General features: G+C 38.1%; 1 protein-coding gene across 10 annotated transcripts in view; it reads right to left on the minus strand.

The window, feature by feature from the left end:
• The window catches only part of pleca (plectin a), a 239793-nt gene that overhangs the window by 106886 nt on the left and 116281 nt on the right, over window positions 1-16626 (minus strand). The window contains exon 1 of one of the 10 annotated variants that reach the window (XM_056479245.1): window positions 1992-2097. The exons of 8 other annotated variants lie outside the window; for them this stretch is intronic. In XM_056479245.1, the coding sequence (XP_056335220.1) occupies window positions 1992-2049 (58 nt within the window). In that variant the 5' untranslated portion in view covers window positions 2050-2097. Of the gene's footprint in view, window positions 1-1991; window positions 2098-16626 lie in introns of those variants that run through there. One more of the 10 variants, XM_056479246.1, reaches the window with a different exon arrangement.

Raw genomic sequence — 16626 nt, forward strand, 5'->3', positions numbered from 1 at the left:
CCTACCAGGAATAATAGTTTACTGTAAATAAATAAAGTAGTAGGTATGTGAAAGATAGAGTGAGTGATACAACACTACATAAAAGAAAGACAAATAGACAGATAAAATAGATGCTATAGAACATCAGAACGCTCTAAAACACACTTGACAATGCTATAGAAGATCAGAACGCTCTAAAAAGCACTAAACAGTGCTATAGAAAATCAGAACGCTCTAAAAAGCACTAAACAGTGCTATAAAAGATCAGAACGCTCTAAAAAGCACTTAACAATGCTATAGAAGATCGGAACGTTCTAAAAAGCTCTTAACAATTCTATAGAACACCAGAAAGCTCTAAAAAGCACTTAACAATGCTATGGAAGACCGTAATCCTCAAAAAAAAAAACTAATCAATAGCGTAGAATATCAGAACGCTGTAAAAAGCATGCACTTAACAACGCTATAGAACATCAGAACACTCTAAAATGCACTTAATAATGCTATAGAACATTAGAATGCATAAAAAGCACTAAACAATGCTATAGAACACCAGAACGTTATAAAAAGTACTTAACGATGCTATAGAGCACCAGAACGCTCTAAAAAGCACTTAACAATGCCAAAGAACACCAGAACGCTCTAAAAAGTACTAAACAGTCCTGTAGAACACCAGAACGCTCCAAAAAGCACTTAACAATGCTATAGAATACCAATATGCTCTAATAAAAAAAACACAATGTTATAGAACATCAGAACGTTTTTAAAAACACTTAACAATGCTATAGAACACCAGAACGCTCTAAAAATCACTTAATGCTATAGAACATCAGAACACTCTAAAACGCACTTAATAATGCTATAGAACACCAGAACGTTTTAAAAAATTACTTAACGATGCTATAGAGCACCAGAATGCTCTAAAAAGCACTTAACAATGCCAAAGAACACCAGAACACTCCAAAAAGCACTAAACAATGCTATAGAACACCAGAACGTTTTAAAAAATTACTTAACGATGCTATAGAGCACCAGAATGCTCTAAAAAGCACTTAACAATGCCAAAGAACACCAGAACACTCCAAAAAGCACTTAACAATGCTATAGAACACCAGAACTTTCTAAAAAGATCTAAACGATGCTATAGAACACCAGAATGCTCTAATAAAAAAAATACTTAACAATGTTATAGAACATCAGAACTTTCTTAAAAACACTTAACAATGCTATAGAATACCAGAACACTCCAAAAAGCACTTAACAATGCTATAGAACATCAGAACACTCTAAAAAGCACTTAACAATGCCAAAAAGCACTTAACAATGCTATAGAACACCAGAAATCTCTAAAAAGCACTTAACAATACTATAGAACACCAGAACACTCTAAAAAGCACTTAAAATGCTATTGAACATCAGAACGCTATTAAAAGAACTAAACAAATACACAAGAAAAATTTATAGACAGAATGATAACAAAAGATAGAATGACAGATAGTTTGATAGAATGACAGGGAGATAGAATAATAGAACAATGGAAGGAAAGAAAGACAGACAGATAGACATATTGCAAAACTTGCAAGACCACACCCATATTCTAGTCTGCTATGCAGGTTCACAGGGCTGTTCTGAAAACTGCTGATGGACAGAACCAAAATGGCGTCCTCTACAGGCCGCATCCTGACCTCACTTCCTTGAAGTGTGGCACCTGTATTTCACCTGCCATTCATTCCTTCAGCCTGAGATAGATGGCAGGAGAGATACTCAATAGAGCAGACTAAAGAAAACATTCATATTGTAAAATATATGCTATATAGCTTAAGTTCTACATTAAATTGCTATGGATACAACAATAACAATGTTAGGCATGGCAGATTAATTTCACATCAGCTATTAAGAGCCACATCTGCTTTCGCAAAGCCCCCTAAGCAAGAGTCCAATTCAACGTCCAGCTTCAATTAATTGGAATTATTAGCATAGCCCACAAAAATAATGAAAAAATTTTACATTCTTACATTCCACCGGTACATCAGGTCGAGATGCAGGTCGACAGCAACAGCAGCAGAACTTCATGTCGAACAAAATTGGCCCTTCAATTGTTCTCAAGCAAAATACTGACACCAACTGCTAATGTAGCACATCTGACCTCAAGACATTGTACGCTGATCAAATTCAGAGGGGCGTAGAGCAGTCAGAAGAGCGAGAAAAAAAGAGAAAAACATGGAAGGAAACAGGGAGGGAGAATAAGGGGTTTCAAAAAAAAAGAAAGAAAGAAAGAAAGGGCCACAGGTTTTATTCATTCCAAATGTTTTCCATTGTGGAAACTGCATCCTCAGAACGGTGGTTAAGTTCATTATGCACTTAACCATATAAACATAGAAAACGGATTTATTTTCTTATACTTTTTTAAAATGAGAAGTAAACAGAAAAAAGACTAGGGCACAAACCATGCTATATAACAAAGATCTCATTGTGTAATGCCTCTGAAGTCATAAAGCTGTGGGCTGTGCCTAAAATTGTTAGAATTAGAAAATAAATGGGAACCTCAACTACTGGGTTTGCAAATGTTCACTGCCAAACAACTGCAAGTTTGCTGCATGGGATTTGTGAAACAGACTTTTGCAAATTCCACATGGCTCTACCAAAATAATGAAGTCTCGCAATTGGGAATTGTGGTAAAAGTCAATGATAAAATACAAAACAAGTGAATTTGAGTAGCTTTTTACCTCCAAGACATAAGAATAAGAAACAATGCATGCAGATATATGTAATGTGCCATAAATCAAGGGATGTGTTTACACACTGTAAAAAAATCTGTTATTTTACAGTTATGATTAACTTGGTTTAATAAGTTACAATAAACTAAAATCATATGCTGTCTTGACTAATTGGTCATATAGTTCTTTACAATGCACTGTAAAAAAATCTGTTATTCTACATTTTTTTCCCAGCAGCTGGGGTGCTGAAAAATATGTCAAATAACAGCCGTTAAATTACAGACATTCATCTTAAAAAAACGAACTTTAAATTACAGAAATTTCCTTATATTTAATTTTATGGTAAATTTCTGTAATTTACCATCTGTTATTTTATGACAAATCTCTGTAAATTAACAATCAATATTTTATGTTTTGTTTTTTTCTGGCACCCCAGCCGCTGGAAATAAACGTAAAATAACCTTTTTTTTTTTTTACAGTGCACTGCAAAACATTATATGATCAATTAGTCATGACAGCATATACTTTTAGTTCATTGTAAATTATTAAACTAAGTTAATCATGTTCTAATTTAATTGTGTAAGTTATGAAAGCTGTTTTAAGTTAGCTTAACATAATATACAGTAAGTTCAATGGACTCAATTAAGGCAACCAGGTTTTTTTTACAGTGTAGCTTTTACAGTCACAATTAACTTATGCAGCTTTATGTCAGCATAAAACTATGAATCGCATTACATTAAGGATCAAAATCCAGTTACACAAATGTGCTTTTCATATTTCAGATTTATTCAAGTGTCACTTATGTGTCAATATGCAAATCAAACGCTGCCTACCTTGGCCCTTCTGAATCAAGTCCTCCATAAAAGATCTACCATCATCAATCTCCATTACGGCTTGTTTAATGCAATTAGTTTGATTTACTAAACTCGAGTGACTTTCAGGAAGACAGAACTCTTCTCATTCGTCTCTCTGACCCCGTTTGTCTTTATTTCATTCAGCAGTCTGCACTAAAGCTGGAAATGCAGTTTTTTGGTAAGATTGAGTCGGCAACATAATGTTATCGTCAAGCAAGCATGTTTCTTGCCCATTTCAAAGGAAGGAGAGAGAGAGGGGGAAAAATGAATGGACGTTAATTGGTCTCAGATCTCCTATTGCTGGGAGAAGGAAACTTCTGGAGCAAAAGATGAATGGTTTGTTTTAAAATAGCACACCGCTTCTCACTTTAATGCACCTCGGCCCCATGATAATTGATTAATTAAAGATTTGTCTTAAGCTTCAATATAAAGTTTCTATAGGGGTGTATGAACAGGAGGTGGCAGTATTGAGTCAGGCAGCTGTCCCTTCTCCTTTAAGAGGGGCGTAGGCGACATCCTTTGCCATGACCTGTGACCTCTTTGTGCTGTTTAAAATTCAACCAAGATTCCAAGACCTTTACCGCTCTAATAAAATGGCTTTTAAAGTTTTGAAAAACTATAAAGCGCATACTGAAGTCTATAGGTCAAACATTAGCTAAAATTATGTTGTTATTTTTTTTTACATTTCATATTATATTGGAATTTATGTACATTCATTTATTCATCATTCAGTGTACAGATATATTTATATGTAGGAATGAAACAACATATTTAATATGACCTGCACCTATTAAAAATAATAAGAGAACATACATACTGTACATACAAAAGAGTATTTTATGAAATAAGCATTTGTCTAAATATGATGACCGAGATGACATGAACTAAACCAGGGTTTCTGCAGTCATATTTAAGACTTTTTAAGACCATTATGAATGAAATATTAGACTCATACAGAGTTAAACACTAAGGAGTTTTATGAATCTCCCTATTGGAAAATATTTTGATTTGACCTATCAAAATAAATTATTATAATTTAATAAATGTAATAAGGCAGTTCATTCTGCTGTGGTGACCTATGCTAAAGAGACTATGCTAAAGGAAAATGAATGAATAAATGTAATGATACAATAATATTAATAAAACATTTAAATAATTTAGCTATTTCTCAGAAACATCTTTTAAATAATGCGTCAAAACAAACAAGCTTGATTTATATGCATACTTATTTTCAACATAACCTTTCTTTAAAATAAAAGAAAATGGACAGATGTTTTAAAAGTTTAAAAAAATATATTAAACTAAATGTATGCACAACAGTCTGTCCAGGTCAGTGTCCTCAGCAACAAATGCATGGGGAACATTTAAACAAATGTTATTATAATGAAAATAATGAAACCATTATGCTAAATAGAGTTAAACATTACATTTTCAAACAAAGAGTTTTATTGAGATGAATTGTTGGTGATTGGATGGCTAGATTGGGTAGCTATACAGGAACAAAGGAAAATTGAGACCTGTTTAAAAAACATTTAAGACCTACAAGACAATATTGCAGTAAAATTAAGTCTTTTATAAGCCTAATATTTTGTTTTTGAGATTTAAGACTTTTTAAAACAGCGCGGACACACTGTATACAAAATGTTCTTATACCGAATGACATTTTAATGGTTGTACTTTGTAAATCATGACAAAAATAAATGTAATTTATTCATAATTTCATCTTCTTTCTCTCAGAGGACCAGTAAGATTGTCATTCAATAACAATCTTCCTGCTCCTCTGAGAAAAACATAATAATTAAAAATAAGACGAATTAAACAAATCACATTCCAAACCTGCATTACACTTTTTTCCTTCTTTTATGTTTTGTTTTTGATACTTAATAACCTATTTATGTGCTTTTTGATCCATAGATTATAAAAACACAGAATTGTGATGGGTTGCTGTAATATTTGTCCTCTTGAAGCTAAAAGTTTCCCTACCACACTCTTTAGACTTCAGAAAGCCCATGCCACATATCACTTTCACATACTCTGATGTCCTTCTGGCCTCATAAATCCTCATTCTGAGAGCAGCATGAGGATCCCAGCAGCCATTTTGCCTTGATTATGCTATAATCGATTTGCCACAGGCTATTTATTTCATGTTTTTCCAAAATGCAACAATGCAGGTTCTGTCATTTATTCCTGAAAGCTCCTAAACAGCACAAAAACAACCAAGTCCTTGTTTATTTGCAATCTCTAAACACCATTGATCCCTGAAAATAAAATTTCCTGCTAGCTCACCAAGAGCACAGAAGGAAAACTGCAACAAAACTTTGCTTTTCCAATATCTACCTAAAGGCCTGTTCTCACCAAGAAATGTATATAACTATACAAATAACTAAAACTCCGAGAAAGTGACCATGCAAGGTGGATCATGATTGGTGGATGACTATTTTCCCATTAAGCTGTAAGAATAGTCTCTCTGAAAAATATCTAACGATACTGTTTCTCTGTCAATCGTTGTCATGGTTGTTGTGTAAAAACTTGTCTAATTCGTTTCCATTTGGGACTTTCAAAACTATTTATAAACTAAATTTTTAAAACTCAGCAACGATTCTAACAGGCCTTAAGTCTCCATGGATGACGCACAGAATATTTGTTTGTCATATATATATATATATATATATATATATATATATATATATATATATATATATATATATATATATATATATATATGGCAAAGTCATGACAACAGTTGTTTTTTTTACTGTAATTTATTTTAATAATTTAATCAGGTATTACAATTTTTTGTTGTTACTTTTTTTGACTAATGTATGTGTCATGGATTGGTCAGGCTCTCACGACCCCCACTCACGAAGATCACCATCACCTGACTTCTAATGAGCACACAGCTGCATCACATTCACGAGCACCAGATAAAAGCACAGCACTCCAGTCGCTCATTGTCCGGGCTCGTCTCGACGAAAGCGGACAACTGAGCGACCACTCAGCGTAGTCATCCTCAGCTAAACAAACGATTTACTTACCTGTTCTCTTTGTATTCCTCCTAGTCTTCCTGGTCCTCCCGAATCGTCCTGTCTTCCAGTCCTTCCAAGTCTGTGTCATCCTCTGTCAGCTGTATCTGGTGTGTGCTGTCCATCCTCGTGTATTCCTGTTACCCAGCCACGGAGGAAAAGACCCCAACATCATTCCTGATCCTCCTGGCTATCCTTCATGTGCTCCTTGTTGTCATTCAATAAACACCCTAACGTTTCCTTACCTCTGTCTCCTGTCCGCTTCATAACAGAAGCCCGGACCCATAACGACGACAACATGAGCACCCTCGATCACTTTCAAGAGCTGGTGGACCAGTTGAAGCGGATTCTACAGCCACCAGCTCCACTTTCCAACGCACCACCAGCACCGAGCACTTCCGCCTCCACAGTTTCTTCTTCGGCCCTTCCTTCCAGTCCCATGGCCCGACCAGCGCCCTACTCAGGCGGAGCGGGGGAGTGCAATGGTTTTCTGTTACAATGTTCCCTCATATTCGAAATGCAACCTTCTCTATATCCCACAGATAAGTCAAAGATCGCCTACATCGTATCACTACTCTCTGGACCTGCACTTAAATGGGCTGAGACGATCTGGAACCAAGCCGGGCCGGTCATGAATTCCATCACTACCTTCACGGAGTATTTCAAAGAGGTGTTTGGACGTTCTGATGGGGAAGTAGCCGCTGGAGAGCAGCTGTATCATCTAAAGCAAGGTACTCTATCTACACAGGAATATGCTCTCCGGTTTCGCACTCTAGCAGCTGCAAGTGGATGGAATGAGAGATCGTTGTTGACCACGTACCGGCTCGGCTTGGAACCCACTCTCCGAATCCAGCTGGCCACATTAGATGATACAATGGGTCTGGAGAGATTCATCCAACATTCTCTCCGATGTTCCGATCGTCTCCGTTCCTATCAACAGGACACCATCACCCCCTCGTCTGCACTCCTCCAATCGCCTGAGTCAACAGCCTCTCCAGAACCAGAACCCATGATAATAGAGTCTGGAAGACTGACATCAGCGGAACGACAGAGGAGGCTGACCCGGGGTCTGTGTCTATACTGCGGTGTCAGTGGACACACCCGTATGGAGTGTCCCCTTCGTCCCATTCGGACTTCAGTGAGTGTATTCAGTACGAATATTGAACAATGTAAACCACTTACTACCACCGTACAAATAACTACTGCCTCTATTTCTCTCCTTGTCACAGCCCTCATCGACTCCGGGTCAGCAGGGAACTTCATCTCCCAATCCCTCTGTCGTCAACTCCACCTCCGTACTGAGGCGTCCTCGCATATATACCAGATACAACCGATAACCCAGTGCACTCGATCTTCGACCCGTATCCATCGACAATGCGAAGACATCCTTCTTCAAGTGGGGCTGTTACATCAAGAGAGGATTCAATTTCTGGTTCTGGAGGGTGCAAATATGGACATCATTCTAGGGCGCCCGTGGCTGGTGAAGCACGATCCCATCATCTCTTGGGGCACAGGAGAGATAAAGAAATGGGGATCTGGATGTACACCTACCTGTTTTCCAAATCTCCCTCTTCAAGGTCGGAACCCCATTTCTTTGTTTGCAACATCGGTCGAGAGCCCTCCTGAGAAGCAGTCTATCCACATTCCTAAGGAGTACAGCTCCTTTCATGATGTCTTCTGCCCCAAGAGAGCTTCCCAGCTACCGCCGCATCGGCCATGGGACTGCGCGATCGACCTAGTTCCAGATGCCCAGTTGCCAAGAGGTAGGATCTACCCGCTCTCGCTTCCAGAGAATCAGGCAATGGAAGATTACATAAGGGAGGCTCTGAGTCAGGGGTACATACGTCACTCAAAATCACCAGCCGCCTCAAGCTTCTTCTTTGTGGCCAAGAAGGACGGAGGGCTGCGTCCATGCATCGACTACAGGGTCCTAAATAACGGTACAGTAAAATACCGATATCCCCTTCCTCTGGTACCAGCCGCTTTGGAACAGCTCCGAGAAGCTAAAGTCTTCACTAAATTGGACCTCCGCAGCGCGTATAATCTGATAAGAATACGTGAGGGGGACCAATGGAAGACAGCATTCGTGACCCCTACTGGCCACTATGAATATGAGGTCATGCCTTACGGTCTGGTCAACGCCCCCTCCGTATTCCAAAACTTCATTCATGAAGTCCTCCGGGAGTTTCTTCACCACTTTGTAATAGTGTACATAGATGACATCCTCATTTACTCCCGGAGTGAGGCCGAACATCGCCAACACGTTGCGGAGGTCCTACACACATTGAGAGAACATCACCTCTACCTCAAAGCGGAGAAATGCTCATTCCACCAGAAGTCGATTCATTTCTTGGGATACATCATTGATCAAACCGGTATACGTATGGATGGGAAGAAAATTGAGGCTGTTCTATCCTGGTCAGAACCCACTTCCATTAAGGAGCTCCAGAGGTTTCTTGGGTTTGCTAACTTTTATAGACGGTTTATCAAGGACTACAGCAGGATTACATCACCTCTCACTAATCTCCTCAAGGGTAAACCCAAAGGACTGGAGTGGACCAAAGAAGCAGCCGCAGCCTTCCGCCTTCTTAAGAAGGAGTTCACAAGGGCCCCACTCCTGACTCATCCTGACCCAAATCTTCCTTTCGTGGTGGAAGTGGACGCATCCACCACCGGCGTCGGGGCAGTATTATCTCAACATCATGATACACCGCCCCGACTGCATCCCTGTGCCTATTTCTCTCGGAAGTTGAGCCCGGCGGAGCAGAATTACAGCATAGGAGACAGGGAGCTGCTAGCAATCAAGCTAGCCTTGGAGGAGTGGCGTCACTGGTTGGAGGGAGCCAAACATCCGTTCCAGGTGATCACAGATCACAAAAACCTCCAATATATTAAAGAGGCCAAGAGACTATGTCCACGTCAAGCCAGATGGTCACTTTTCTTCTCACGTTTTGATTTCTCCATTTCCTATCGTCCAGGACCCAAGAATCTAAGAGCAGACGCTCTCTCTCGTTTACACGAGCATCACGATCATGAAGAACTCCCAACGAAGATTCTTCCCGAACACATCTCCATTTGTCCGATCACCTGGAACGCTCCTCCAGTCGTTGCCACTCCGGAAGCCCCTGCTCCGCCGGGATGCCCTCCTCATCGGCAGTTCATACCACCTGAACACCGGGTAGATCTGATCCACTCCTTACATACCTCGCTAGGCACTGGACATCCAGGGATCAACAATACTCTCTCGCTAGTATCCCAACGATTCTGGTGGCCAAACATGGCAAGGGATGTGAGGCAATATGTTCAGGGCTGTAAGGACTGTGCCCAATCCAAGAGCCCACGTCATCTACCCGCTGGAAAGCTCCATCCCTTGCCGATTCCGAACCGTCCCTGGTCACACCTAGGAGTGGACTTTATCACTGATCTCCCTTCGTCAGAAGGTAATACCTGTATTCTAGTCATAGTAGATAGATTCTCAAAGTTTGTCAAACTAATCCCTCTGAAAGGTCTTCCCACAGCCTTTGAAACAGCCGACAATATCTTTAATCAAGTCTTCAGGTCATTTGGTATTCCAGAAGATATTGTGTCGGACAGAGGTCCACAGTTCATCTCACGTCTATGGAAAGCCTTCTTCAAGCTCCTAGGTGTGGCCGTCAGCCTCTCTTCTGGATATCATCCCCAAACCAACGGGCAGACAGAGAGGAAGATTCAGGAGGTGGGACGGTTCCTGAGGACCTTCTGCAGTGGTCACCAGAGCTCCTGGAGCCAGTATTTGGGCTGGGCAGAATATGCCCAAAATTCACTGCGGCAACCCTCCACCGGACTCACGCCATTCCAGTGCGTCCTGGGCTTCCAACCACCGCTCTTTCCCTGGGATGGCGAACCATCTGATGTCCCCGCAGTGGATCACTGGTTCCGGGAGAGCGAGAGAGTCTGGGACGAGGCTCATCAACATCTGCAGAGGGCAGTCCGTCGAAGCAAGGTAACCGCCGATAGAAGAAGGTCTGAAGAACCCAGATACACACCCGGACAAAAGGTGTGGCTATCCACCCGGGACATACGCATGCGACTGCCCTCTCGCAAGTTAAGTCCCCGATTTGTTGGTCCCTTCACCATCGTGGAACAGGTTAACCCCGTCACCTACAAACTACAATTACCCTCTCACTACCGTATTCACCCTACATTCCACGTATCACTCCTGAAACCCTATCACGATCCTGTTCTTCCCTCCACAGAGCCTGACCACGAAGAGGAACCCCCTCCTCCACTGCTCCTAGAAGAAGGAGCCGTCTACGCAGTGAAGGAGATCTTGCGTTCCCGACGTCGTGGTGGCCAGTTGGAGTACCTGGTGGACTGGGAAGGGTACGGCCCCGAAGAAAGGACATGGGTTCCCAGAGCTGATATTCTCGATCCTAGTCTCATGGTGGAGTTTCATGAGAGCCACCCTGAGTTCCCAGCGCCTAGAGGCAGAGGGAGACCACCACGGCGTCGGAGGTGTCGGCCCTCAGGAGCGGGCCCTGGGGAGGGGGGTACTGTCATGGATTGGTCAGGCTCTCACGACCCCCACTCACGAAGATCACCATCACCTGACTTCTAATGAGCACACAGCTGCATCACATTCACGAGCACCAGATAAAAGCACAGCACTCCAGTCGCTCATTGTCCGGGCTCGTCTCGACGAAAGCGGACAACTGAGCGACCACTCAGCGTAGTCATCCTCAGCTAAACAAACGATTTACTTACCTGTTCTCTTTGTATTCCTCCTAGTCTTCCTGGTCCTCCCGAATCGTCCTGTCTTCCAGTCCTTCCAAGTCTGTGTCATCCTCTGTCAGCTGTATCTGGTGTGTGCTGTCCATCCTCGTGTATTCCTGTTACCCAGCCACGGAGGAAAAGACCCCAACATCATTCCTGATCCTCCTGGCTATCCTTCATGTGCTCCTTGTTGTCATTCAATAAACACCCTAACGTTTCCTTACCTCTGTCTCCTGTCCGCTTCATAACAGTATGACTATAACATTTTATTAGATTCAACAAACAAAAGATTAAATCAGCAAAAGTATTTATCATGGTATGTATAAGAAAATAGATGATGGAGAAGAGTGAATAAAGTCCTGTTAGACAACACATTTCTTTCCAATCACAAGAGGACAAGGCTAAATTTGGCTAAATACAAGGTGTAAAACATTTTGAGCTTGTCCACTTCTAAATATTTCCAGTAGTCGACATAAATTTGATCAGATTGCTTTGACAGTGTGAACACAAATGCATTTAAAAGACAATCTATTCACTGTCTAAGCAAACATCTGATGACTATGGGGGTAGAAACAGTAATGAATTAATATTTTGACTGATGACAATATTTTTGCTGCTTGTTCAAACCACTTATTTATTAGCTGAGACAACACAATTCTTGAGGACTTTTAAAATGGTAAAAAAAAAAAAAAACATTAAGTTAACTTAATTGATTTGCATTAGAATGACAAGAAGAGATTGTTTGGAACCCAGTGTTTTTACAGTGTAAGAGACAGGTATAGACCTCCTTTTCGGCATATTTGCTCAAAAAATGGGGTTTAGTCTGGCTTGTGCTGTTGAGACAATATTTGTGAGACTCTCAAACAATTATTTTTGCAGTTTGTTCAAACTACTTATTTAAAATGAGTTGAAACAACACAATTCTTAAGACTTTTTTTGGGGACAAATAATCGTTTTATGTTTAAACACTTATACTAGTAAAAAAAAAATGTATTCAGCTAACTTAATTTATGTTGGGACAACATGAAGGAATTGTGTTAATCCCAGCAGTCTCCCTGACCCTCTCCATTTTAGGACCATCGGACTCGCTCTACTGTTTACTGTAAATAATGGCTTGCATGAGATTTTCAAAGTGTTATTGTGATCTTAAAACGTCTGAAATATTAGATATATTATGAGTTTTTGCCATAATAAAGCAACGCAGATGTTTTGAATGCCCTTTGAATTTCACATAACTTTAAAAACTGTTTGCATGTCATTCAGTTCTTAATAATAATGAAGCTTAAGGCATAAACACTTTAAAGGATGAATGAGAAGGATGGATCTTCATGTTGCATGTAGTAAAAAAAGGTAACTTAACCTGTTTATCATATCATTTCTCAAATTACAGAGTGTATAGTAACACACGTGACACAGGTTCATAATATCAGAAAAATTGCTTTTTAAAAGTGGAACTTTATATGCAAGAAAGCAGTATTAAATACAAGTGTCTAATTTAAGGTTTCCAATAGTTTTTTTTGTGAAAATAAAATGAGGTTGAAATAATAATAAAACAACATTATTAATGTATCATTAACTTATTAACGGATTTGTTAAAAAAATATAAAAGAATAAGTTAGAATAATACATTTTATTATATTTAAATGATAAAAACATCCTAGTTTGAAGATAGTGCATGGGGCAAAGTACACTGTAAAAACTCTTTTTGTGGCCTTGTAGATTACATTAAAACTCATTTCCAAATTTCCTAATAAATAACTCAATTTCCTATTTTTCTGACTTTTTTTTGCATTAAAATTATTTTTTAAAATGGTTGTAATAAAATCTAATCAATTTTATTATAAGAATTTAGCAATTATTTCTGAATAATTCCCAAAAGAGAAAATATTGAGTAAATGCAAAGTGATTAAAATTCTAATGCACAATAATTTCCTGTTGTAATGCTCTTAGCTACAAATATTTTAAATGACAATTAATTCACATTTTGGAGCTATTTGTGATCCCTAAATAAAGGGTTTCATATTTTTTCTATAAAATTATTCTAGTACTATATGTGCCTGATCACATTATACAGACAAACAAACGAACGAACGAACGAACGAACGAACGAACGAACGAACGAACGAACGAATGAATAAATGGATGAATGCATGAATGGAAGAAGTGATCACTGTGTTCATTGCTTCTTAAAACTGAGATTTTACTGCAATGCATCTCTCAAGTGATGTCAAGAAAATCAGGGTGGGGAGAATCCCTTTGGAAACTTTCAACAGGGATTTTTCCACAGCCGGGTCAGAGAACCACACAATCAAGCTTGTTTGGGCCCAGGGGGGTTCATGGTCAATAAAAGAAGAGACAAGAGGGGTTAGTTTGTACAAAGTCAAGCACAAATCCGTGGCTGTAAAATATATAAGGGAGTGTTTGGGAAGAAGAATTTCTCAAAACAACAGTCAGTAAAATAACTAACAGTGGCTGTTTTAGATGAGTTGGCATATCATCTTTAGCAGAAAGAAAATGTGGTTATTGTTTTTAAAATTGTAAATAAATAATATTATATTTCCTTATTATTGTAACAAAAACAAATTTATACCAGGATCATGACCTTATTTTGCCACCAAAATAGCTGGAGACATAATCATGTGTAACTTTAACAGCTTATTGGATTTTTGTGCTTTTTCCTTACTGTTAAGCAGTTAATTAAATAAAATAGAATAAAAAACTTAAATAAATTAAATAACACTTTGCAATAAGGTAGGGTAATGTATTTACTAAAATGAACAAACAATAAACAATACAAATATTACATTATTAATCTGTTTTAATGTTAGTTAATTGAAATAAAGTTGTTCATTGTTAGTTAACTAATGGTAATAAGCATGAATTTGTATTTTAACAATGTATAAGTAAATGTTGAACTATGATTAGTAAATGCTGTACAAGTTTTGTTCATTATTGGTTCATGTTAGCAAATACATGAACTAATGAAACCTTATTGTAAAGTGTGACCAATAAAATAAAATAAAATAAAAATCACAGCATTTATTTTTGTGAGAGATCTTCATAAATGTTTGCATATTTCATAAAAATGGTGAACAGCATTTTTATAAAGCACATGATGCGCCTCCAATTTAGGAACCACTGATTAAGAATGTGTTGTTTCGAAGGAAAATCTATAAAAATAACATCATATGGTTCATTTACAGTAATAGGTCACTCAAACACAAACATGCCCTTGACATAGAAAATGTTAATTACAGCTCCATGTATTTCAAAATGGATGATTAAACCTAATGAAAGGTAAATGGTGCGAGTGCTGAAAGGACAGTTTTTCTTCACCTCATTTTAGTGGTTGCTATGATGCACATAAACACTCATATACATGCTAATGGACACAGATGGAAAATACAGCCACAATACTAGTTTCTCAAAGGAGATACAGACAATGGAGCCTATGTTTGAAGTGTCTGGTAATTTATATGAGCGCCTAATGTCCAGACGTGTGGAAAGAAACATGGCTTGCAGAATGGTGACAGAAAAAAAATGGTCATGGAAAAAGGACATTAAGCTATTTAGGGCTCAGACTGGAGTAAATGTTTCACGTCATAACTTTCATATTTATATGACCCTAGATCACAAAATAAGCCATAAGAGTCGATTTTGTGAATTTGAGATATAACCATCACACAATTGTTTAATAAACAAGCGTTCCATTGGTGTATGGTTTGACCAAAAAATCAAAAGCCCCTTAAGTTACCTAAATGAAGTGCTTAGCAATGTACATTACTAATCAAAGATTGAGTTTTAATATATTTACAGTGGGAAATCAACAAAATATATGTATGGAACATGATCTTCACTTAATATTTTGATATTTTTTGGCATTTTGACCCATACAATGTACTTTTGGCTATTACCAAAAAAATATACCCATACAACATAAAATGTTTTTGCAGTCCAGGGTCACATTTGAACTTTTAATAATGAATATGTGTAATAAGTATATAAGAAATTACATCTCATACTGAGAGATGATATTATCCAAACCACACACTGCCCTCTGGAGTTTAAAAGAATCCCTGACTGATATGAGAATTTTTATGATTGTAAACACAGTTTCGAAAATGTCTGAGTGCCTCATCTGCGTCTTATGAAGAGATTGTTTAATCCAATTGCTCCAAACATCTTTCCTCATTCCGTGCAGCTTCATTAAAAGATGGAATAAATTATTACTCGCCCATAAAACCTCACATAACTTTTAAATATGCAGTCTGTCTTCCATTTAAATCTGTTTCAATACTTCAGGTTTCACAATCTGCTGTTTGGATAGAATCTGGTACACTCCCTGTTGAAAATACTAACACATATGATTTGGATGCTAGTTTGTCTATGGCAGATACTATTACCCACCGAGCACCTTGATGTCAAAACGACATGAAATAAAAAATGCAAATTTGATGTAGATTTGATGTCAATTAACTAACTGGATGTTATATTACATTTACTGTAATGTTGGTGTCAAAACACATGTTGAAAATTGATTAGACGAATCTCCTGTAATCAATTTTTGGAGTGTTTTGTTGATGCCAATGTTAGACATCAATTTGATGTTGTTTTGACATCAAGGTAGTTTACATGGATTTAAGGCACACTAAATCCAGTGTAAATTTAGAATTGAAGCTTTCAGATGAATAAAATGTTCTTTAATTATTTTTGTCTCATTATTTTGGTGGTCTAAAGGGCATCAATGTGTAGATGTCAAATAGACGTCAAGGTTTTGACATCAAATTAATTTAAATTTTTGACTCATTTTTTATCATTAATGTCAATTTGATGTTGTTTTGACATTAAATGCTGGATCTTTAACTACCTTAACCAGCAAAAACAATGATGCAGTTGCTAACTAACTAACAGGACTATGTTTCAAATCATTGCTATATGCAGTAGCACGACACTAAAATAAAACAAGTCAATAAACAATAACAATATATAGTTTTCCTTTCAATCTGAATAAATCAAAGTACCATATTAGATGCACGTGACACAAATTCACAGTGACTACGTTTACATGGAGATCAGTAATCAAACTATTCGTCTTAATCTGAATAAGACAATAATATGATTAAGGTGTTTACATGTGCTGCTTTTTTTCGAATGTTCCTTTCATGATCGCGTTTTATATGTTATAGCACAAATTCGATTAACATCATCGCATTTTTATTTTGTTGACTTTAACGGCAGTTTGGCACTTTCACTTTCATTCAGGAACATTTCATGCATGCCCCCAGTGACAAACAAGATATTGGA

This window comes from Danio aesculapii, chromosome 19, assembly GCF_903798145.1.
Source record: "Danio aesculapii chromosome 19, fDanAes4.1, whole genome shotgun sequence".
NCBI lineage: Eukaryota > Metazoa > Chordata > Actinopteri > Cypriniformes > Danionidae > Danio > Danio aesculapii.